We start from the raw sequence: 25,398 nt of genomic DNA on the forward strand, positions 1-25,398 counted from the left end.
TTATGTAGGTAGGCTATGTATAAACCTTGAACATAGGTGTAAATAAACATACAGTGGGGCAAAAAAGTATTTAGTCAGCCACCAATTGTGCAAGTTCTCCCACTTAAAAAGATGAGAGAGGCCTGTAATTTTCATCCTAGGTATACCTCAACTATGAGAGACAAAATGAGAAGAAAAAAAATCCAGTAAATCACATTGTCTGATTTTTAAAGAATTTATTTGCAAATTATGGTGGAAAAAAAGTATTTGGTCAATAACAAAAGTTCATCTCAATACTTTGTTATATACCCTTTGTTGGCAATGACAGAGGTCAAACGTTTTCTGTAAGTCTTCACAAGGTTTTCACACACTGTTGCTGGTATTTTTGGCCCATTCCTCCATGCAGATCTCCTCTAGAGCAGTGATGTTTTGGGGCTGTCGCTGGGCAACACAGACTTTCAACTCCCTCCAAAGATTTTCTATGGGGTTGAGATCTGGAGACTGGCTAGGCCACTCCAGGACCTTGAAATGCTTCTTACGAAGCCACTCCTTCGTTGCCCGGGCGGTGTGTTTGGGATCATTGTCATTCTGAAAGACCCAGCCACATTTCATCTTCAATGCCCTTGCTGATGGAAGGAGGTTGTCACTCAAAATCTCACGATACATGGCCCCATTCATTCTTTCCTTTACACGGATCAGTCGTCCTGGTCCCTTTGCAGAAAAACAGCCCCAAAGCATGATGTTTCCACCCCCATGTTTCACAGTAGGTATGGTGTTCTTTGGATGCAACTCAGCATTCTTTCTCCTCCAAACACGTCTAGTTGAGTTTTTACCAAAAAGTTCTATTTTGGTTTAATCTGACCATATAACATTCTCCCAATCCTCTTCTGGATCATCTAAATGCTCTCTAGCAAACTTCAGACGGGCCTGGACATGTACTGGCTTAAGCAGGGGGACACGTCTGGCACTGCAGGATTTGAGTCCCTGGCGGCGTAGTGTGTTACTGATGGTAGCCTTTGTTACTTTGGTCCCAGCCAGGGTCGGACTGGGACAATAAATCAGGCCGGGAATTATACACCCAGCCAGGCCACTACCAGTTTTCTTTTGTGCCATTTTCCTGGATTTATTTGTCAATATTTACAGCGTTGCTGCCCATAGTGATAGCCCTAAACTTTAAATCTACTACCCTAGAATAAACATATGGACATGGGTTAATATCTAAAAAAAAAAGTGCAAATCTATTTAGGAACCTATCCATATTTTAAGTGGAGGTGGACCTGAAATCCTCTAGGGGGGTCCGGGGGCATGCTCCCCGGTAAGATTTTTATTTTTTATATGTTGGACTTAAATGCATCAATCTGGTGCATTTTGAGGGGGAAATAAAGAGACTACACCCATATGAAACAGAACTGTATACATTTAAATAATCATAAAATCATAAGAACATGGCCATAACCAATATGAAAAAACATTGAAACTTGTTTATTTGTTTTTGGTTCATTTATAGTTGTGAGTGTGTCTGGGCTCCTGAACCAGCCTCACCCGTCTCCCCCTTCTCACCCCTGCTCCTCTTTGAGGCAGCGGCAAAGACTAGTTTTAGCTCTCAATACGTTTTTAAAGTTTATCTTACCTTTTTTCACCTAGTTCGCTTTTTTATTATTCATGCATATTTTACTAATCACTCCCCCTTCAAATGGAAATATGTGTTTACATAAATGGTGACCGAACCGTTTGAGACCCACAGAGAACTTAGACTAAGTTAACTATCTAAACACTCAGAGTCCTTTACCTCACCTGAGCTGTAGTTATCAGTCTCTCAGTCTGACAGGAGAGGACTCTCCTCCACCTTGTCGACAGCTCAGTTAGCGCAGCTAGCTAGCACCAGACGCTAACAACAAAACTACACGTAACCGGTGCGCGCGCTTTCTCGCTCGCTCGCGCCACACATACACATACCCTCCCGAGCTTGAATGACACACAGAGACCAATCGAGGGCATTAGTGTATGATCTGTATGAAAGTGGCCATGTCGGCCAGCCACATCATGTAGACAGCCAGTCACCCTCTGTGAGGCAGAGTCAGACCCACATTTGCGCAGCGTTGCGTTCACAATACATACAAACAAAAACAATTCCTCAGGCCAGCAGGCCACTTAGCAGGCCAGGCCATCGGGAAACCTCCCGGTCCTCCCGATGGCCAGTCCGGGCCTGGTCCCAGCTCTCTGCAGGTCATTGACTAGGTCCCCCGTGTGGCTCACCGTTCTTGTGATCATTTTGACCCCACAGGGTGAGATCTTGCGTGGAGCCCCAGATCGAGGGAGATTATCAGTGGTCTTGTATGTCTTCCATTTTCTAATAATTGCTCCCACAGTTGATTTCTTCACACCAAGTTGCTTACCTATTGCAGATTCAGTCTTCCCAGCCTGGTGCAGGTCTACAATTTTGTTTCTGGTGTCCTTTGACAGCTCTTTGGTCTTGGCCATAGTGGAGTTTGGAGTGTGACTGTTTGAGGTTGTGGACAGATGTCTTTTATACTGATAACGAGTTCAAACAGGTGCCATTAATACAGTTAACAAGTGGAGGACAGAGGAGGCTCTTAAAGAAGAAGTTACAGGTCTGTGAGAGCCAGAAATCTTGTTTGTTTGTAGGTGACCAAATACTTATTTTACCGAGGAATTTACCAATTAATTCATTACAAATCCTACAATGTGATTTCCTGGATTCTTTCCCCCCATTCTGTCTCTCATAGTTGAAGTGTACCTAGGATGAAAATTACAGGCCTCTCTCATCTTTTTAAGTGGGAGAACTTGCACAATTGGTGGCTGACTAAATACTTTTTGCCCCACTGTATATGCACATATAGGCTAAACTTATATGCGCATATATGTGAAACTTATATGCACATATATGTGCATTTATATGCAACCTATATGCGCATATATGTGAAACCTATATGTGCATATATGTGAAACCTATATGTGCATATATGTACAACCTATATGTGCATATATGGGAAACCTATATGTGCATATACACTGCACCCATATATGTACATATATGTGTGTGCATATATGGATATATATGTACATATATGTTCAGAGACATATATGTAGGGGTCCAATTTCAGATATGTCACATATATGTTAAACATATATGTGACATATATTTAAAATATATAGGTTCATATATATTCCTTCCATGTGGGTGTGCCTGTCGGGGAGGGCAGCTGGTCGTCCTGGGCCCTTTCTCATTTCACTAATTCCCCTCCTCGACTCCTATCCTCGTGTCTTAGTCCCGCCCGGCCCAGGGGCGTTTCCTGGACCTGGAAACATTCGGGGGTTAGCCCACGGGCCCGGCTCCAGGATGAAATGACTGAGGGGGCTGTTAAAAAGTCAAAGGGGGCGATTTTTTTTTCACAACAAGGAAAAATACTGGCAATGTAATGAATTGACACACCAAGCTTTTTTCCTTCTCACTGCTCTACAATATCTTTGCTTCTTTATTTTTATTCCGGATTTACCCCTCTCATTCTGTTGTTTTCCTCTGATCTTTAATAATATAGATATTACATTATCAGATGGCTGCACTTTGGTTAACAGACTAACATTGATTTCCTCCATTTATAAATTGACAGGCTCCGTAATTATACCATACACTTTTCTCCTCTATCCCTTAACACATCTTCCTGTACAGATTTACTTCCTTACTTACTATCTACTCTATGTCAGGATTAAAGAACAATTATTTTCAGGATTGGAATGTTCAATCAAGACCTAAAACCTGGCATTTCATAAGAAAGTGACTAATATATAAACCAAATGTAATATTGGATACAACACTACACCAAATGGACAGACACAGATTACCGAGTTTCTTTTGTCCAATATCTCACGGGCAGGTACATTGAATTAGAAGTAGAAGTAGAAGAAGTAGAAGTAGAAGTAGAAGAGGAAGAAGAAGAAGAAGAAGAAGAAGAAGAAGAAGAAGAAGAAGAAGAAGAAGAAGAAGAAGAAGAAGAAGAAGAAGAAGAAGAAGAAGAAGAAGAAGAAGAAGAAGAAGAAGAAGAAGAAGAAGAAGAAGAAGAAGAAGAAGAAGAAGAAGAAGAAGAAGAAGAAGAAGAAGAAGAAGGAGAAGAAGGAGAAAAAGCACAACACTGTGGCCGTTTCTCAATGTCAAAACCACACACACACAGCATAACAATGGACTCCAGTGAACACTATTACGGGCACTATAGAGCACGCACAAAAGCACTAGCACACAGACACAGACACACACACACACACACACACACACACACACACACACACACACACACACACACACACACACACACAACACACAACACACACACACACACACACACACACACACACACACCACACACACACACTACAAGGATGTAAAATATAATTTTACCAACAATGTGGAATTTATTGGCTACATAGATATTACACAGATTATGCACGGCTGCAGCCAGGGCCGGCCCTAGACATTTTGGTGCCCTAGGCGAGATTATGATTTGGTGCCCCCCCAAGCAATACACAATAGAATATATAAAGAATAAATGACAAATCTCTACAAAAGCCCAATACACCACAACAACTGAAACGTATTGACATGTTGGTTATATACATAAAGAAGGTTTCAAATGTATTAATTATTGTATGAACATGTTTTAATTGGGGGGTGGACATCACATCCTCTAGGGGGGTCCGGGGGTTTGCCCCCCTGGAAAGATTTGTTTTAACATTTGAAAGTAAAATGCTTCAATCTGAAGCACTTTGGGCAGAATGACTAGAGACTAGATCTAGGGGGTACAACTCTAAACACCCATATGAAAAAGATCGGTTTACATTTTAATAATCAAATAAGTATGTGAACATAACCAGTAACCCATAGCCAATAACAAATACATGTAACGTATTTTAGTTTTTGTTGTTCATTCATATCTTATGTTACCTAGTTAATGTTTATTTATGCTTTTTTTTTTTTAATATCTCCAGTTTTAAACGATATGTTTGGTTTACTGCCCTATAGTATACATTGGAATGATTTCAAACCTGTTGTTATTTATCCCAATATTTATAAAGGTGTGCCTTGGAAATATTTGTTTACATAAATGGTGACCAAACCGTTTGAGACCCACTGAGATAACTTAGACTTAAGTGAACTATCTGAACACTGAGAGTCCTTTACCTCACTGAGCTGTAGTTATCAGCCTCAATCCAACAACAATCTGCGGTACCGATGCATGCTCGCCCTCTCTCTCTCTCTCTCTTGCTCGCTCGGAGGCTCTCTCTCACTGGCTGTGAGCTGCGGGCGCCTGATAAGTCAACATCCCCCACTTACATCACCCATCATACAGGGCAAAATGTTGCCGGCCCGGGGTTCAAATGGTGTTTACTTTATTCAATTATTAATGTAAATGTATTACATCATCCTACCCTCACCTATGGTCATGAAGGATGGGTCATGACCATAGACTGTATATATAAATGGACGTAGGGTCTGTGACGTCACCCATAGGATTCTGCAGAGTTGCCGTGAAGCCCTTAGTAGGCGGAGTCGGCCACTAACGGCTCGACGGTGTCGTCAGAGTCTAACTCCCGCCTTCTCCCGCCTTCTCCAAATAAGGGCAAAGAGGCGGAGCTGAGGCGGAGCTGAGGCGGAGCTGAGGCGGAGCTGAGGCGGAGCTGAGGCGGAGCTGAGGCGGAGCTGAGGCGGAGCTGAGGCGGAGCTGAGGCGGAGCTGAGGCGGAGCTGAGGCGGGACAGGGCGGGACCTGCTGCCAACGAGCGTGACGTTCGAGTCCTAGCTCAGGCTAAGAAGCTAAGCTAACATGCTCTCAGTATCAATCGAATGTAAAACATGATTGATGAAAGTAGTAAATCGGTCAGATTTGACCCGAAGACAACAGGAGGGTTAATGCCATATTCACTTAGTAACGCATGAACAACTTTTACAAATATTTCTATATAGTCTGTGTTGGTAAATGTCATCTAGGTTGCACATTTCCTGCTGAAATACATGCATACCAAGTCACTGCGTGGCACTTTGGTTTTGATAAAACAGTGTAGTTCCACTATATAAACGTTACATTCATAATCAAACGAGACAATCTGCAAGATAATTAGCTATTTGGTATTATTCTTAATGCTTGTCATTCACACGTTAATAAAATAAAATAAGTACCGATACATAGCAGAATAATTGTGGCGGTGTTCAGCTTAATAAGCCTTGCTCAACATCATTTATTTAGCTAATACTACAGCGGGCTGCAGGCGAACCAAGTCCGCGTTACGATGCATTCCTTGATCTCCAGTTATAACGCCGGACTCCGCCGCTGGCCGAAGCTAACGGAGCCCCAGGGTGCTAGCTACGGCCGCCGGGACGCGCTAGCGAGCTAGCACCCTGCAGCCCCGTTAGCTTCGGCGGCGTGGACTCCGGCGGCCCACGCACCCCTTTTAACATTTGCTCCCGTTTAGCATTATGGGCGTCATAGCTATATAGTATAAAAGTCTTACCCAAGGCTGAATCATAAACTAAACTGTATATATGTATAAAGGGTTACGTCCTTAGCTGGCTAATAAGCTACATAACAGGCTAAGCTAACAAGCACACAAACACCTGCTAACGGGGTTAACATGTATAATATTATCATTTTACTCACCGAAAAAAGCTGAAAGTAGACTTCTTGGAAGATCTGTTAGTACATTCAAGCGCACAGCACGACATTTTAATTATCTGGTATTTGTAACAATATTTCCTAACAGGCACGATCACCACGAACACAGCTAAAGGATCAAGTACAGTAACTACAACTAACTAACGTTGTAGCCTCTATGGTTGTAGCCTAGCAGATTGGACAAGTTGCTGTTAGCTGACAGTGAGGCACGTATCTGTCAATCAAAGTGACCACGCCCTAATGTATGCACAAACTTTAAGACCTAATATAAATATAAAGGGTCGCGTTAGAAAACAATTCACTCACAGATCCATAATCATGAAGGTGGAATCTAACTATATCGATAATAAAATGTATGGAGCCAGGGGTAGAAACATGTTTTTTTCTGCTGTAAAATCGGGCATTTTAACATGGGGGTCTATGGAAATTGCTCCTTTCTGCAGCCATCGCCTATCGGCCAATATATGAACTGCAGTGTGTGGCACTTCCGTATTGGCTTCCCGGCTCTACCCCACAGTTTGCCGCTTGGTCATGACCGAAAGAACGAGATCACGGATACAAGCGGCCGAGATGGGTTTTCTCCGCAGGGTGGCTGGTGTCTCCCTTAGGGATAAGGTGAGAAGTTCGGTCATCAGGGAGGGACTCGGAGTTGAGCCGCTCCTCCTTCGCGTCGAAAGGAGCCAGTTGAGGTGGTTCGGGCACCTAGTTAGGATGCCATCTGGGCGCCTCCCTAGGGAGGTGTTCCAGGCACGTCCAGCTGGGAAGAGACCAAGGGGTAGACCTAGGACCAGGTGGAGGGATTATATCTCTTCGCTGGCCTGGGAGCGCCTTGGGATCCCCCAGTCAGAGCTGATTGATGTCGCCAGGGAAAAGAAAGTTTGGGGCTCTCTGCTGGAACTGCTACCCCCGCGACCCGACCACGGATAAGCGGGAGAAGATGGATGGATGGATGTATGTATTACATCAAGGGCAGAAAATTAGGCAGAATACAAATTTAAAATGAATGAAATTATTTTTTTATTATTATTTTTCTTTCTCCCAGCGCAGCGCCCCTCCAGATCTGGCGCCCTAGGCGACCGGCTAGTTCGCCAGTGGCTAGAGCCGGCCCTGGCTGCAGCAGCAATAACCATAAAATAATAACTCAAATACCACAAACATGATATTGACCAGTATACAGATTATGCACATGATTTTGCGTTTTTAGAGAAGAAATTCCGAGATACGTTTTTGCGTCATGTCAGTTACTTGTGTTGTTGTGCGTCACGTTAAAAGTAGCCGACTAAAAACTTTTTTTCGCATCTTTTTTATTTTTCTTCCCTGAAGCAAAATTATTTATTATATAGTTTTAAATTATCATTTGAATAATAACATACAATATAAAATATAATCTCAGGCACAATGAAATGAAATATATATCAAATAAAAAATAAAATAAAATTGCAGACAGGCGAGCTCCGCACCGCCCCCTGCATACACAGTACACCTGCGACTGTTACAATGAATGCTCGATAATCAGCTCACGGCATATAGGTGTAAGCAGGGGTAAAGTGCAATTTTTTACAAGTGGGGGGCGGACCTAACCTCCTCTAGGGGGGGTCCTCACCTCCTGTAGGGGGGTGCGGGGGCATGCTCCGCTCGGAAGATTTTTTTGCCGTTGGGTCCTAGCCAGGGCCGGCCCTAGAATTTTGGGGGCCCTAAGCGAGCTTACTACATGGAACCAACTTTTGTCTTATGATGTTAGCATAAGCACACATATTGTATAAATGAGCATGTAAACACCGTGGACCCTCTAGGGGGGTCCGGGGGCACGCTATCCTGGGAATATTTGTTTTTTACTGATTTTGAAGTTAAAAGCATCAATCTGGTGCACTTTGAGAGCAACATTAAGAGATCTATGGATACATCTCTCAACACCCATATGAAAACAGAACTGTAAACAGATTTTTCTTTATGGATATTTTACAAATCACTCCCCTTTTAAACTGTATTCTTGTTTTGTCATATAGTATTTCATAACTGTTTTTCATTTATTCTCTGGCTGTCCATCTCATAATGTTCACATAGAAACTAGCTGTCAATAGGAATATCATTCAGAAGAATTATAATTTCATGCAAAAATCTGTCACAAAAAGAGGTTGCACATTTAAATTCAGGTGTTGTTATGGCAACGTCAGTGGCCAAACAGCCACATTTACTGCTGCAAATACGTTCAAACATGCTGTCGACACGTAAAGCAGTGGCATGCCACCATTTTAGCTGACTTTTTCTCAGAAATACTGTCACAAAACATCAATATATTTCAGTGCTAGGTTGATGCTTAGCCAAGCTAACTATGAAACACTTTAAGTGACAGGACTCAGGATCAACTGTGTACTGTAAGGTAGCTTCTTGCTTCATGTTGCTTCAACAGTAAGTCAACATTTTCCAGAGAGCTTTCTTTGAAATCACCAGGTAACGCTAAAAAACATTACATTTAGATTTCATGACAAAGTGTTTATTTAATATCTCTGGCTAGCTATAGCTACTTGCTAACGGTTTAGCCAGGGCTGTCCCTGGCCAACATGAGGCCCCACGCAAAGTTATATGATGAGGCCCTCTGTTTCGCGAGCGTCGACCGGGGGGGGGGGGGGGCTGGGGGGTTGCTGCGAGTGGAGTCTCGCAGCGGCGAAACCGTGCCACGCCACACTAATTGCGCCGCATAAGCGCATAGGTGCGCCACATTTTTGGCTCAGTTGAGGCACCCTCCGCAAGATGAGGCCCCCTCCACAAGGTGAGGCCCCACGCAGTCTGCATGATCGGCCCTGGGTTTAGCTTACCCCCGCGATTCAAAGTAACGTCAACGTAGCTGTAATGTATGCTTTGCTTATGTTCGCATAACTTAGAAGTTTACTGACATTTACATACCTTGTTTACCTGGCTCAAGTGGTGGCTCTGGGGTTGTTGTGTGAGCCACCACTTGAGAATTGTCCTCTTTTTTAAGAAAAAACGTTTTTATGTCCATCTTCAAAAACTCTGTTTCCGACTGAGTTTAAACATTGTCACAGCTCATAAGACAGATGTTTATTTCCATTCAACTCTCTGGTTGGTCTGGTGTCTTGCCTCTGTTGCATTACTGAACACGGGAAATTACATTCCTGCCGTCCTCTCTAGTGTCATGATGAGATTCAGGTAAAGCACGGTTAATGTATTATATTATTGACTCAATAATATAATACATGACTTTGAGAGTAGGCAATCTAGGCATATTAACAAAATTAATTACACATATTTATCACGGCGACGGTGTACTGACATTTTTTTTTGTTGTTGCTAGGGGGCCCTTAGTGGCTGCAGGGCCCTAAGCGGCCGCTTTTGTCCCTTAATGGGTCGGGCCAGCTCTGGTCCTAGGGCTCGGGCCCTAATAACTCCACCAATAACAATAGGTTCCTCGCACTTCGTGCTAGGACGCCGTTGGGTCCTAGCGCTCTCGTGCTCGGGCCCCAATAAGATTGTATCTCATCTTGTATTTGCACAAATCAAAAAGGGGCATTTTTGGCATTAATAAAGTGGGTGTTGATTTAAATATGCTTTCCAGGTTTATATTTGAACCTGGCATGTTTCATTTAGCAAATTGACCTTAAAAAAAACCAAAACATTTAGATTTGGAAATATGTTTTATTCCAATTGCCATATATTTCAAAAATAAAAGCAGGGTCTGTGAAACTGTAAAATCTAAAACCATATCCTGTACAAAGTTGTGATCACATTAACTAAATGGCTTTTACAAAACTATCTAGAACAGATCAGCCATGATAGCCTGAAATATAAATGATGTTACCATTGTGGAAACAACTTTTCAAAATAAAAGGCCCAAGTGAGCCTGGAGCCATATGGTCCCGTATCTGACAGACTCCCATCACACAATCCTGAATGCATTAAAACAAGCAAACCTGTTCAATACATTGAAGAGACAGATAAAGGAGTGGGTGGCATATTCCAAGCCTTAAATATCAGTTCATATAATAATTGTGTTTTCATCTCCTCATGAAGTTGTCCAGGGAGGCTGCCGTCCTCTGAATGGAGTGGATATTCCTCCTCACTCTGTCCTCTAAGGAGGAGCTGGATGCACTCTCCAGCTTCATATCACTGCAAGAAGGAAAGGTGAGTGTTACTGGAGTTACAAAACAAGCATGCAAAAGAATGAAGAGACACCTGCAGGACATTATATGTGGATTAAGACAGACAAATGATAAGGTTTCCACAGCCTATGATTATTTTCCGTGTCAATGTTGCTCAGAAACGTACTGAATGAAGCCAGCGTGCCGGTCACGCTTGACAATTTTTTCCCGCTGCTTTTCCTGCTCGTCTTGCTTCTTGTATCTCCTCACATTATTCTCCCTGTCCTCATCCCTCTGCTTGGCCTGGTCCATCATCTCCTGCCTCTTGTGCTCCAGCTCTTCTGCAGAGAGCTTCCTACGTCAGACACAAAGAAACATAAGGGAATTACTGGCAATGCTCTGTAAACAGGTGATCATTTAAATATGTTTTCTGAAGACCTTATTAAAGTTAATCTGACTTAACCCATAGTCAGAATTAACATTATAAAAGGACGCTTTCAAATAAATATTGGAATGTCTGACGCATCAGCTGATTTAAAAAAGGAAAGGATTAATCAGTTAGTGTTTTTTCATCAGATTTACTTTTTTTAAAGAATAAAACTCTTTGTTCGCAGCAACCTGGAAGTAAAACGGTTAAAAACACTTAATGCCAACAAATATGGATTGAAGCAGAATAATTGCTTGGATACATATTTTTGTGACATTTTAATTATATTTATTACTTTCTTTAAATACATTTGAACTTTTGGATTTCTTTTGGAACAAACATTCTTGCGTAGGCACCACTGGAATGTAATTGAGCAAATACTTATAATATTGTAGTGTAGCTTTGCAAAACAAAACAAAAAGCTGTGCTGACTGATTGCTAATATTCAGATTTGTATAATATACTTGAGAATAATGACTCAAAGCAGTTATTCTGCATATGATCTAAAAAGATAGAGATACTGATATATACCATAGCAGTAAAAAGACAGAAGATTTGAGATCTAATAATGGACGGAAACTCCAGTATTAGATCTTGATCCTTATCAATTCAAAACTTTCATCTGAGAATAGTGAGCATCGTTTTAAACCTGCACAGCTCTCCACTTTGAATACAGTATTCGTCATATTTTACTGTACTCCGTTTCTCACATATTTTGTTTATTACAATAGTCTTAAAATAGCTTTTATAATAGTACTGTTTTTTGCCAAGTATTTTTCTTTCTAGGTCATTGTATGCACCATTTTTACCAAAGGAAATTCCTCTCCTGTAATACTTAATAAAACCGATTCTGATGTCAGTATTTGGACTATAGCCTCTGTGAGGTCTTACTTGGCCACAGGGTGCCTCTGTCTCTGGTAACGGTCTCCCTGTTGGCTGGAGCCTTTGGGCTCGTCCTTCCTGTCGCCTCTGTGTGAGGAAGAGGAGTGGGCGTGGCCCTCCTGTCTGTTCCTGTGAGGCGACCGGGAGCGGCTCCTCTCACGGCGCCCGGAGTGATGGGAGGGAGCGGAGGACTGGTGATGTCTGCCAGCCGGGAACTGAGAGGGAAGAGCCAGATTAATGACTGGAGTTGTAAATGCATGGTAAAAAGTAGTTTATGAAATAGTGCTTTGCTGCTAACTGACCTGCAGGCCGTAGCCCGGGACATGATGGGAACGAGACTTGGTGTCTGTTGAAGATTCATCTCTGGAATGTGACCTGAAAACAGATCAAAGACTATAATAAATAATAAAGCCCTTTGCACTAATTGATTGATAAAAAGTGAAAGTCCTTCACTTCAGCTTTCAACAGTCCCCTCACATACCTGTGTTTCTCCTCCTCCTCCTCTGAGCTTGAACTAGAACTCCTTCTCTTATGCTTCTTCTCTTTTTTTCTCTCTTTGTCTTTCTTCTCCTTTTTGTCCTTCTTCCTCTTCTTCTTCTTGTCTTTCTTGTCCAGATTCTGGCGCAGCTGTGAGAGAACCAACGAATCATTTACAAAATATAAAAATACAAACTGAAGTTGTCTTCTGTTAATAAAGTTAGGAGAATCATTACTGGAAGTTGCAGAGGAAGGAACAACTTGTCAGATATGAGTGAGTTTTTTTATTTATTAACATTTTCTCAAAGTTAGCATGTTAGAAAATATCACAGTAAGAGATCTTAAAATATGTATATATTACAAAAAATAGTTTTTTTTACCATTTCCTTAATTCTCTTCATCTTCACTGGATTACTCAAGACTTCTCTCTTCTTTTCTTCTTCACGTTTCCTTTAGAAAACCAACAAAACATGATTATATTAAACCTTTGCACCTGGTAGCATGTTTTCAGAACAAACGACCAGAGATAAGGGCCCCACTTACCTGATTTCAAACAGGGGGTCTTCCCTGATCTTAGCAGCCAGGTCGAGGTTAGAGGCGGGAGTGGAGGGGTTGAAGATGGAGCCGGGCAGGAGGCCGGTCTCAGCTGACGGGCCGGTCTCGGGCTCCTCGTATTGGTCGGTGATCTGCTTGTCGATGGCACGTCCCATCAGGTACTCGTCTCTGGACACCTGGCCGGCGGGGCCCTGGTACATCCAGTCCAGCCGATCATCCTTCTTCCTGTCATCAGAAAAGGAATAATATATTAAATCAGAAACTCATTTTCTGAGAACCACAAAATAACTTTCATTACAATATCAGAGAACTCACTTGATGGATCCGGCTGTCTCTGCAAATCTTGTTATTTCTTCTCGGGCTCGTTCATCTTTCAGTTCCTTCTGGAGTTCCTCAATCTTCTTGCACTCGGCCTCATGTTTCTGTTCAGCTTTCCAAACACGTTCAATGTTTTTCATAGTCTGGGGATGCCAGCTCTTTTTCAAGTTCTGGCAGAAGACAAGATGGACAACATTTAGTAGCTCTTACTTTAAAAACGATCATGTACCAGCTTTAGCGTAAACTTGATTTTGTTATAAAAAAAATTACTTTACCCTTTTAACCAAAGCTTTCCACATACCCAGTATGTGTATACAAATCTGACGGCTAACATACAATCTACAAAATAACATTTTCGGGTGTATGCACATCAATTTAATGTGTGCCAGAATATTTCAACGGAAATCTCAACTTTAACAGTTGACACTCACATCTAGCCACTGCCAGTGGTGTCAAGTAACTGATTACATTTACTCAAGTACTGTAATGACGTACAATTTTGAAAGACTTATACTTTATTTGAGTATTTAAATTGTATGTTACTTTGTACTTCTACCCCACTACAATTCAGAGGTACATGGTGTACTTCTCCTCCACTACATGTATTTAATACCTTTAGTTACTTCACAGATGTGGATGAATGATGTGAAATCTAATCAAGTGTTAAATCAGACTTTAGTTCCACCTGGAGTAAATCCACAAGCTACCCTGCAGTATACAAAGTCATTCAAACTAGCTGCACCTTTACCAGCTTTGAGAACACTTTCATGATCAATCATTATAAAACATTTCATATATATTATTCTGAAATGGACCAATCTGCACAACGACTACTTTTACTGTCGCTACTTTCACTATATTTTGATGAGAATACTTTTCTACTTTTACTTCAGTAAAATTTTGAATGCAGGACTTTTACATGTTACAGGGTATTCCTACACTCTGGTACTTCTACTTTTACTCAAGTACAAGATCTGAGTACTTCTCCCAGCTCTACATCTAGCTAACGGCCAGCTCGTTGACCTTAAGCTAACGAAAATAAGCCGTTACTTTCAAACTATTAAAATATAGGAATGGTCTAAAACGAAAGTGTGCCGAACTGAGGAAGCGCTTTCCCATTCCCAGTAGACATTAGCTCATGTTGTAAAATATGTATCGACACCAGTAAACAAACGACCGTCTTTTAATGACCATATTGTCAATGGAATTGTGTATCAACGGTCTAATAACAGAAAAGCGGCTTAGATAGCTCATACTTACCAAATCGCCTCCCCCCATCTTGAAAAATTCCTCGTTTCAATACAACAATAAAATGAAATAGACAATTCTGTCCCACAAAACTGGAGAAAACAAGTTCAACGCTAGCTAGAAAATGGAGCCACCAGGACTTGTGTGTGATGTGTTTTTTACATTTCCTGTTGTGGATAATTCTCTTTCCGGTTACAGCTAGCGGTGCTTTTACGTACCCGGCATAAACTCCGGGCATTACAGCGCTGGCGTCTTGAATAAACTATTGACGCCATGACATAACGTTCCCTTGAAGTAGTTTTAACCTCCGTTAATATAACGTGTGTAGATGATTTAGCAGCTGTTACTACCACAAGCTGTCACATTGTGCTATTAAACGTATCATGTTTTAGTTTACCATGAATGTATTCACAGATGGCAAACTTTCAGTATGCATCACCCTTATGTTTTAGTGCAACTTTGAATTTCGGCATCTCGACGATGAACGCATGTTTCGCAACTCAGAATGAAAATTGCTTAAAAAGAGTCATTCTTACCTAACCGTGTAGTTCATTTTGTGGGACGTATGAAATATGTGAACATATTCAATATTTCAAAACGTATATCATTAAAAAAAAGCTATTGCCTTTCCCCCAACACAATGCCCCACTTGTGAAATAAATTCAGTAACAAACATAAGATAAATATGCTTTGATATATTAAGTGAATTCAGAGAGTATTCAGACCTCTTCCCTTTCTTACCTCCGTATTTTGTTGCAGCCATCAATTGACACTTAATACACAACAATAATAAAGAGGAAACAGGATTGTATAACTTTTCAAATGTAAAGGTCTCCCATTTCTCTTGATAATCGTTAACATGATTCAACTGAATGATCATGAGTTCGAAACGTAAAAACCTTTTTATAAATACTTACAGCTCATGGGCCCCCAAGAATAATTGTGTGTGATTCTTACAGTAAATTCTGCACACAGCTTTACAGTATCAACAATTTATTCACTGATCACTTCATTAATTCCCTCCAGCTGAACCAGGGGTGTTGCTTGGATCTAGCAACATTGGGGGCTTTAGCCAAGTTTGACAATTGTACGTTCGAAAATATATATGTATATCAATAGAGTATAGAAGAATACACAATATGAAATGTAAATAATGAATGAAAACTCTCTGTAATAGACCAATCTACCACCCAAACAGACACACATGGACATAGGTTAGTCTATAAAAGTACAAAAGAAGTAAATCAACTATATGGTAGTAAAGCAAGAAGATGTTTTCCGTCATAAGAATTGATTGCATTTCGAGAGCATCATACTTTTAATATAGGACTTACTGTAACTGTAAGCCCATATAATCTTATCGAGACAAAAATAATACAAAATGACTGTCACTGAGGGCCCCTTTAGCTCAAGAGCCCCTGGGCACATGTCCAGGTTGCCCATATGGTAATCCAGCCCAGACTATAAGTACTTTGACTAAAACTACTTTCATCTTTACTCTTAATAATTCTACTAATAATAATATAATAGTGTTGTCATAATTAATACAACATTTAACAGCAAATAATAACTGACAGTTAGCACATCTTCCATTAATAAAAGTTCAACATGGACACAGAATATAATTTTTTTTATTTAAAAGACAACAATAGATTAAATACAAGTTATTACACCATGATACTTAACTTATTAAACGTTTTAAAATCTATTTTATTGCAGCCAACTAAAACATTTACTATAGCAACCAATACAAAAATTTGTCCATCTTGCTCTACTGACCAACATAAAAGACTATCAATAACATCAACAAAAAATAATATTATTAATACTCAAAACACAGCAATTGACTAATGTTTAAACATGGTCTTCCATTTATTATATTCTATACATAAATACAGCAATATTGAGCCTCCAATAATGCAAGCCCCTAATATAAAGACATCTCAGCCTAATGACTGTGATGGGTTACATACATCCTAATAGTGCTGCTCACACTGCCCGCTACACAACTAGTGATCAATTCATAGATTATGAAAGTTAACCTTAACAAATTATTCTGCCTGTTATTTTCTTGCATTTTGTTTCATTAGCTAGATTGCTAGCAACCTTTTTCTGCATGCTTATCCAGAATCCAATGGGTGTTGTTACAAAAATGGTTTGTTAAATGAGTTGTGGAACATAGAAAAACTCCAGACACACGAAGAGATCTTAATCTAATGTGTTGAGAGATAAGCCCTTTACAGACTGTTTGTCGATAATTGCGACTATAGCTTGATCCGACATGCAAATAGGTATCGAGCTGATGGTATTTTGAAGAAATGTATCAACCCACATAATGAGGTACACCTGGATCAGTAGGAAATCCTTCTGCCACCTTCCACGATGTCTGAACCTCTTGAGGCATGAATTCACGGTAAATTATTTTGGGATTTTCTGTTACACCCTTTGTGACCTGTGAAGCAGTATCTTTTTGTGGCCACTTGAGGGCAGCAGAAAAAACTGTAGATGCAAAATTGACATATTTTTACCGTTTAAAGACGTTGACGTGGATGAGAGCTGTGAGAATACAGTATAGTTTGGAGATGGAAAACCGAACAATACCTCGGTGAAAGACCTGTGTTTCTTTGGATTTGCCCGTTTAAAACAAATGTGACCAGGGACATATACACAAAAGAAAAATGACAATGTAATTTAGTAGAATGGGAACAATGTTTTTCTATGGGAAAGTCATTGAATCTATTGGTTATATAAAAACATTGTTTGGTGCAGCTTTAAATCTTGTGCCTGCAGAGGGCACTGTGGTAAACTACCCTGCTTAGTGTTGACATACCGCCCTGTGGAGTCCAGTTGATGCCAAATATGATCGCTGTCATCAGCATGTACCAAAGGATTTCTTTAATCAGGCAGCATTTTCTCTCCACGTCCATTTTTTGTGATCATGACGCTAAGCTCTTTCAGTGGCTCTGACTCCTTTACAATTTTTTCTTTTTTTATATCATTGTCACATCTTGTTGTTCTCATCTGGTAACCTGGACCAGTGTTCACATTCTCATCATTAAGTGTTATGCCAGAAGTGGCAACAGAAACACAAATTTTTGGTAAATACGCCTTTGTAGTGCATTCAATTCCCATTTTTATATTATATTATATATTCACCAACATTATAGCATGCTGCCATAGTACAGCATTATTGTCTGTTGTACTTTAGTAAAAGTACCATTTAATCACTTACAACATCCACACACAGTTCTGTCGCATGAACTTTCACCATCCAATGACTGTTTAAAAACGACATGCTGTATTATGTTCCAGTGGCTTATCACAACTTGCGCAGAAGGATACACACACCATCTGAGACTTATACAGAAAACGGTCTCTTTTCTCCGTTCAAAAGCATGCTGCCTTTGACATTAGTGTATTAAACTGTATTGGAGACAAACATTTCTCCAACACCTCCAGCAATACATTTGATTCATTTCTTTGTAAACAAGTTGCTACCTTCAGTTAATCTTTGGTCTACCGGTAGCAGAAGCTCTAGCAGCAACAGAAGTCCAGCAACAAGCTGCAGCTTCAGCTTGATCGCCTCCTTAGCCACCTTTCACTTGAATCCACAGAATCAGTCAATTATACTATGAATAAATTACAGTTTTTCTGTGTGCTAAAACATTTATACTATCAGAGTTTGCCTAGTTGATAGATACAGAAGAAACACTTTCTGTCCCATCAGACTTCCATCAGTGAAAGTTTGTCCAAACTTTTTTTCTACTTTCTATTCTATTGTAAAACCAAGACAACTCTATGATAAAGAGGGAACAAAATGTTAACCCTTAACTGCAAAAAATGCCTCAGAAAGTGATAAAATTACCCAGACTGCCCTGTCACGCTGGAGACTGAGGGGTCCGTCTCACATTTCAGCTTCAGTGGTGGCGCTGTGTTGTCGGACACGTTTGAGGAAGACTGAGGAGGGGTGGGTGTCTCGAAGCCTTTATCCATCCTCCCGTCTCCATTCACCCTCTCCTCCCCGTGTCCTGGCGGGGACTCGTGTGTGCGCATGTGTTTGGCCAGGTGGTCATTGCGCATGAACACTCTGGGGCATAATGCGCAGCTGAACTTCTTAGCACCAGTGTGCGTCTGAAGGTGGCGCTGCAGTTCATCAGAGCGTGTGAATCTCTTGCCGCAGAAGAGCCAGTTGCAGACGAAGGGCCGGTCCCCACTGTGCCATCGCAGGTGAGCCTTCAGATGTGAGGTCTTGGCGTAGGCTTTGCCGCAGCCGGGGATGTGGCAGTTGTGCATGTGCTTCCTCCTGCTGTCATCCGTGCTCTGGCCCAGCTGTTCAGCATGCACACAGTTAGGGCAGCGACACGCAGTCTGGCCCCCGCCTCTGGAGGAGGAGCGGCGCTGAGGCTTGGGCCGGGCGGAGACAGCGTTCTCCTGCGGTTCCTCCAGGGAGTACGCTTCTTGTTGAAGCATTTCAGGGGCCATTGGCTCCATCTTGAAGCCATCCTGAGAGAAGAGATGGGATGAGTGCGAGGCTGGAGCGAGTTGAGATGGAGGCAGGTTGCACAGGTGTGGGTCGGATCCGTAGGGCCCTAAAGAGTGCTGCAACCCCATGGAGCTCCCAGGATTTACCGAAGGCAAGCCGACATTCTGCCCCGTCTGCAGGTCAATCCAGCTCCCTGTTTGGACGTCCCTGTGGAGTTCCCACCAGGAGGGGATGTTCATGTCTTCTGAGCTGCCACTTGGGGGTGCTGTCCGCAACCAAGGCTCGTAAGGGTGGGCCATGAGGGAAGCTGGGCAAGGTGCTAGACTGTTGATGAGGTTGGCGGCTCAAAATCTTGTTCACTATATTTTGGGTAATGCTTAGAAGATTAGCACATGTTGAGATGTGTCCAAAAACCTGCAGAAAGAAAGAACAGACAAACTGTTATATCTTCAAATCTGGTATCAACTTCTCACTGTGTTGCATTTTCTCAATGGCTTCACTGAACTACATGCAATGACTTCAAAGCCTTGAGGTCATTTTTCCCCACTCTGAAAGACTTTGAAATACTCAGCCTTTGCTGATCTAACGTTTCTGAACTTCAGAAGTGCAGACATTCAGGCCTAAATCCTTCTGTCTACAACATTTAAACCCTAAGCACACCTCCTTCATCGCCATGGATACTGCCGTTCTCACGCTGCGTGGCCGAGGAGGCAGGAGAGAGGGGGAGACAGACGTGTCCAGGCAGAAGCCTGCCACATGCATCCGCTGCCAGGTACTTCCCATGGAGGACAGTCAAAGACAAGCGCAAAGAAAACAACATCATTGGCCCAGTGCAAGGCAAAGGCAGTGGGGTGGGGGGGCAGGGACAAGAGTGAAGGGGAGTGTTGACAGGAGAACAGTTTGGTAAAGGAAGAAGTTCCAGGGAGGTATGGCTGCGGGCCAAAGTCTATTTGTACGTCTCTGAGGTTTGTGGAGATGAAACCTGGCAGACAGGAGAACCTGTTTTTTATGAATCACACATGATTTACAACAGGCCTCCAGGCAAGATACAATAGGAGCCCCGTAAAACGGCCCGCCTCGAACACACTGGCGGCAGAAAGCATCAACAGTTGCAGACTGACGGCATTCAGGAGCCTGAGAATGGGAGGGAAACAATGACATGAGAACAATACTTTATTTACGTAATTATGGTGCACACGCTCTAAAACAGCATCCTGTCCCCGACACGCTCCAGGTATGTTCGTTTGTACACGCCACTGCAGCGTCAGTCAGAATGAGGAGGGGCTCTGATTTCAAAGGTGACATAAAGCTTGGTAATGTTGGACAAGTCTGTGGAAATCCATGACAAGAAGCTACCGGCCTACAAGACCTGTGCTCGGTTTCAAACATGTCCCTCCCCCAAACAATCTTGTTGACTTCCACCACACCCCCATCCTCCAACATCTACAATTATCTTTACAGCAGGAAACAGTAAAGAAGGCTGAAGCTATGCTGTCTTAATCTTGATCACTTGCTGTGAAACCATATCTGATGGAGCAAGCTGCAAAAGGTTGCCAAAAGAAAATAGGTCAACTCCATTAGAAGACATGCATCCTCTCTGATATGTTGATCAGGTGGAGCGTAGACACAGGCGGTGTAACTCTGACTGACAGTGAAGGAACCCCTCAGTAAATCCCAATTTGTTGAGTCAATACAGCCAAACCAAGACCATTACACGGCCTTCTCAAAGGTTCAGTCAAAGCAACTCAGAGATGCTTTCTGGTCGCAATGAAATCGTAAAGCAATTAGTTTGGAATTCCCTAATGAAAGGTCTGATGTTAAAGGTCAAGCTGATTTATTTCATGTCGGCCTGGAGCCAGAGTCGCTGCTCTGTAATCTTTTGGGAATGTGACTGGGATGCACAGCGGAATGGTCCCCACAACTCCACTCTTACTGACACAACCGTAAACAAACCAAGACACCAGCATCCGCCTCCGCTCACCAAAGTGCTGGGAGTGCCAGGAGCTCCTGAGGGAAACAGCTGGCATAGAAGGGCCCCCAGGGGGAGGGCAGCCCTTGAGGAGGAGGATGGTACAGAGCAATGACAGAGCTCTGGTCATAAAACCTGCCCGACCAAGACCCAGCACGGCCCCGCTTTATAGGTCTGCCATAGGGAAGAGGCACAGACAGGGAACAAACTCTTCTCTAGATTTCTTAAAACACTTCAACAAGTGAGGCACATACACTTCGCAGCCTACTAACACTACCTCACAGGATATATTGTACTTTGAATTTCAAGCCACTTTCTATGTTAAATAGATTGGTATATAAGATAGTGTTTGGATACGACTCTGAATGTTTTATTTGTATTTTATTCTATCCTTAAAGGTGGGGTAGGTAATGTTGGAGAAACCAGCTCGAGTGCGCTAGAATTTGAAAATACACAGCCGGAAGAAATCTGCCACTTTCTTACACAGCCCCTCCTCCAACACACACGAACGTGCACATGACCAATGAGGGCACGAGATAAGTTTGTGCACAGATGGAAGGCTGACAGGCAGGTAGGCCATTCAGTTACTTTAGCCGGGCCGACTCAGATGATTGGTCGTGCTTTTTACAGTACTACGGCTTCCACAGATGACATTTTTTTATGGATTTTTTGTCAAAGCACTTAAGATATTCATTGCTATCGGGATGTTAAGAATTCGTGTAGATTGTCAATGCTGTGACATAACCATTTTTCAACTTTTTCTCAACAATAAAGTACCTATCGATCTATCTATCTTTTCCTGAGTTTTAATAAACTTCCAGACTTGTTTCTTCTGATTTGAAAGCTAATAATTGGGATTTTCAAGACTGATAATCTGCTCGATTTAATTTTGAGGCCTTATTTCCAGAATAGTTTTGGGATTACTTTTTTTAAATGTATTCTGCGATTCAAACAATGGGAGTGGAGCAGATCAATTAGACTGGGGTCAGGTCAGTTGTCAGAGTGTACCACGATGAAATATCAAAGTCAGCCTGCACAACAGTTATTCAAAACCTGGTGAGTGCAATAGATAGGGGCCTTTAAACAGAGTTTATTTTAGAACGCTATGCTTGATTTGAAAAGGTAATCTGCACACCTGGGTAGTGGTGTGGGAGTAAGGTTAGTGAGACACAGAGCTGGAAGTGGAAGGCTGATCTGGTCTAATCGGTTCCAAGATAGCTTAGATATGGATGACAGTTTGACATGTTCAGTGATTTAGAGTGTCTGTGTGACACTATAAATCACTGAACATAATTGCGTAGAATGCACTTTACTGCATCTCACTGAAATATGTACTGCAGTTGTTGGGACATCTTTAAGGAGCCTTTTTGTTTCCTTCTCTCTTGCAGTAAACAAACTGCAAGAGAGAACTGACATTTTCAGAGCCTTCATTTGTAAACCAACATAAATCCAGTACAAGTGTATTTTTGATCAAGTTTGCACCTAATTTCCAATTTCCAAAAATTAAAAAGCGTACAAACACACACTGTCGTGTTTCAACAGGATTTTTTCACAATACTATTTGATGTGCTTGTTTAAGTATTTATGTTTAAATGGAGACAAAGATTAAAAAACAAACACAAAGACAGAATGTTATGTTAAATAAGATGTACAAAATGTGATATGTACAGTATATACAATGGTTACTAAGAATATTACTTTTTCTGTGCAGTTTTAATGTATATGTACTTACCTTTAGTTTAAAAATGTCCATTTTAATCTGTATTCTATTTGAAACATTATGTGTATTATAATACTTTTCATTATAGAATAACATTTCACATACAAACATCCAATCGGTTGATACAAACGTGAACTGTTTTAGGTTAAACTACCCAACATTAGTCAAAATGTGCTTTACCTTTTGATCCATTTACAGATTGAATTATCAATAATAATAATCCAATACTATGACAATATAACACCGACATCCCATTCTGCATATCTGTACTTGAATGTGTTGTCCTCTCTTCCCATATAGTTAGTTCTATGATTGAACTCAGTCAAACTTTTAAAATATGACTTGTATTTGACTTTGTGGTATTGCTACTTTCCCTACAGTAAATTATTCAAACTCTTCCACCACTATATATATACATGTCTTATTAAGTCTTGCACTTGGTCAATCGTCACTGTCACGCCATGGAATCGTTTTTCCAAATCAAACCTTTTTCTAAACAAAGATAACTAATTCAAACTATTGATTATTAACAATAAATCCTGTAAATCCTATCATGTGCACTTTGAATAATAATTTGAATTCCTACAGGGAACATACACATGATATGGCCGTATACTTTACAGTGACAAATGGGAGAAACAATTACATTAAACCAGAATTTAAAATGAACAGCATCAACAAATCACGGCAAATTTCTAAAAACAGCATAATGGACAGATTTCCTTCCTTCCTTTCTTTCAAAATGAATATGAATGTGAGTCCTATAATGTGGTAATTGCTTTAAAGTGAAATATGTTTTAAGATTTTAAGACCGCATAATAATTTGTACGTGAGTAAATGGCACACCAGGCTACATCCCATTGGAGTTAACCCTCCACACCTACAGGTCAAGTCAATATAATATTAACTATAATATTAAACCTCGACTTTATATTACTATAATCTACACAAATTAATGTTTTCAACTTTTGTATCAAAATAAATGCTTTGACTTCATTCTTCAGACCCTTAAATCAGAATCTTAAACTTCAGTTGTAAAAAACAATTGACAATATATTGTTATTTCATATAATTACAGTGGGGTAAGATACATCAGATATTTTACTTGTGTAAAATTAGAAATACTACAGTGTTAAAATACTTCGTAAGTAAAAGTTGTTTCTTCTTCTTTCAATGACTTTATATATCATTGCTGGATATCTTTAACTGTTATGATATATCATAGTGTATTTATATTTTGTTTTAGCTTAAAATCAGAATCTGTAAAGTAATTTGTAACTCATTTTGTCATAGAGTAAAAAGTACAATATTGGCTTCCAAACTGTAGTGCCCATGCCATTGGTGTATAAAGAAGCATAAACTAAAAATACTCAAGTAAAGCACAAGTAGGCTACCTCATATCGATATATAAGTACAATACTTGAGTAAATGTACTTCAATACATTAAACCACTGTTTATTTAACTGCAGGTCTCAGGGTCTTCTCGTGGAAAATATATGTTAATTATATCTCCAAGTCAAACCAAAGCATGGTTAATAAAGCAATGTAATGTTGAGATATATTCATTTATAGTGCAGTAACAGACGCTTATCTCGCAGGGAGAGAGAGGTTACCTGTTAGTGCTGGAGCTGCTGAGTTATTCTGAATAAATGCAGCTCGTGGTCTCAGCTCTGCTTCTTCTTCTTCCCGTCGTCGACAAACGTGCACAGAATAATATCCTCATCATATTTCATCTGATTATCTCCATCGCTGACGGTCAAAGTGAGGCAGTATGATCGTTTTGGCGCACAGGTAAGCAGTATGGTGAGTAGTGAGAAACTTCATGATAGGCTGTGCGTCTTCAGTGCCTCCAGGCCCCGCCCCCAACTCGGCCCGCTCGGCCCGCTCCCCCCTGGAGATGCGCCCTCCCCGGCTGGAGGTGAGGACACGGCTCGCTTTAAAACCCGGGAACAATGAGACGGTCTACAGACTTTCAGAAAATATATTTATTGTGAGGTAAAGTCCAGTGGTGTAATGTAACTAAGCACATTTACTCAAGTACTGTACTTGAGTAAAACATTGTACTTTATTTGATTTTTATTTTGTGCTACTTTATACTTTTACTACAGTTTTCTTTTTTTTAACACATATTGTTCTTATTAGGGTTAGGGTTACCTCTTATTTTTACTTCACACATTTACATAATTAGTTACTTGAATATTTAGGTTATTTATACAAAATGTAAATCAACACACATTATTCAATATTATTATAGGTTAAGCTACCCAGTTTATTGTATAAAGTATTTAATGTAAACCCCCCTTTTACCAATGATGAACACATTAATGCACTTATAATTTTAATAGAGTAATTACAATACTTAATATATCTGGTGTTTAAAATGACCATTTTGCATAACGTGTACCTTTACTTTTTGTACTCAAAGTATTTTTTACACTACTTTTTTACTTTTACATTAGTACAATTTTGAATGCAGTACTTACTTATACAAAATAAAGTAACTGAGTACTGCACAACTTCTTCTTCACGTCTAATCCTATAAAAAGAGGCTAGCTTAATAT

The 25,398-nt window shown here is 40.8% G+C and overlaps 2 protein-coding genes across 3 annotated transcripts; both read right to left on the reverse strand.

Annotated features, from left to right (window-relative positions):
* Positions 1–10,295: 10,295 nt before the first annotated feature.
* On the reverse strand, positions 10,296–14,829 carry cwc25 (CWC25 spliceosome associated protein homolog). 2 transcript variants are annotated; one of them, XM_034240331.1, is made up of 9 exons: positions 14,678–14,829; positions 13,415–13,587; positions 13,088–13,324; positions 12,925–12,994; positions 12,549–12,694; positions 12,370–12,442; positions 12,077–12,282; positions 11,029–11,113; positions 10,296–10,786 (listed from the first exon to the last, which is right to left on the reverse strand). In XM_034240331.1, exons 1-9 carry the CDS (start codon positions 14,693–14,695, stop codon positions 10,784–10,786), a joined length of 1,011 nt encoding a protein of 336 aa, XP_034096222.1. In that variant the 5' UTR covers positions 14,696–14,829; the 3' UTR covers positions 10,296–10,783. The 2 variants fall into 2 exon arrangements, with proteins under 2 accessions (XP_034096222.1, XP_034096221.1); XM_034240330.1 differs by having other exon boundaries at positions 10,946–11,113.
* A 1,684-nt stretch (positions 14,830–16,513) lies between these two features.
* sp6 (Sp6 transcription factor) lies at positions 16,514–24,692 on the reverse strand. The gene is made up of 2 exons (XM_034240403.1): positions 24,451–24,692; positions 16,514–19,562 (listed from the first exon to the last, which is right to left on the reverse strand). Exon 2 carries the CDS (start codon positions 19,445–19,447, stop codon positions 18,527–18,529), a length of 921 nt encoding a protein of 306 aa, XP_034096294.1. The 5' UTR covers positions 19,448–19,562; positions 24,451–24,692; the 3' UTR covers positions 16,514–18,526.
* Between the last annotated feature and the right edge of the window lie 706 nt (positions 24,693–25,398).

This window comes from Gymnodraco acuticeps, unplaced genomic scaffold, assembly GCF_902827175.1.
Source record: "Gymnodraco acuticeps unplaced genomic scaffold, fGymAcu1.1, whole genome shotgun sequence".
Taxonomy (NCBI): Eukaryota; Metazoa; Chordata; class Actinopteri; order Perciformes; family Bathydraconidae; genus Gymnodraco; species Gymnodraco acuticeps.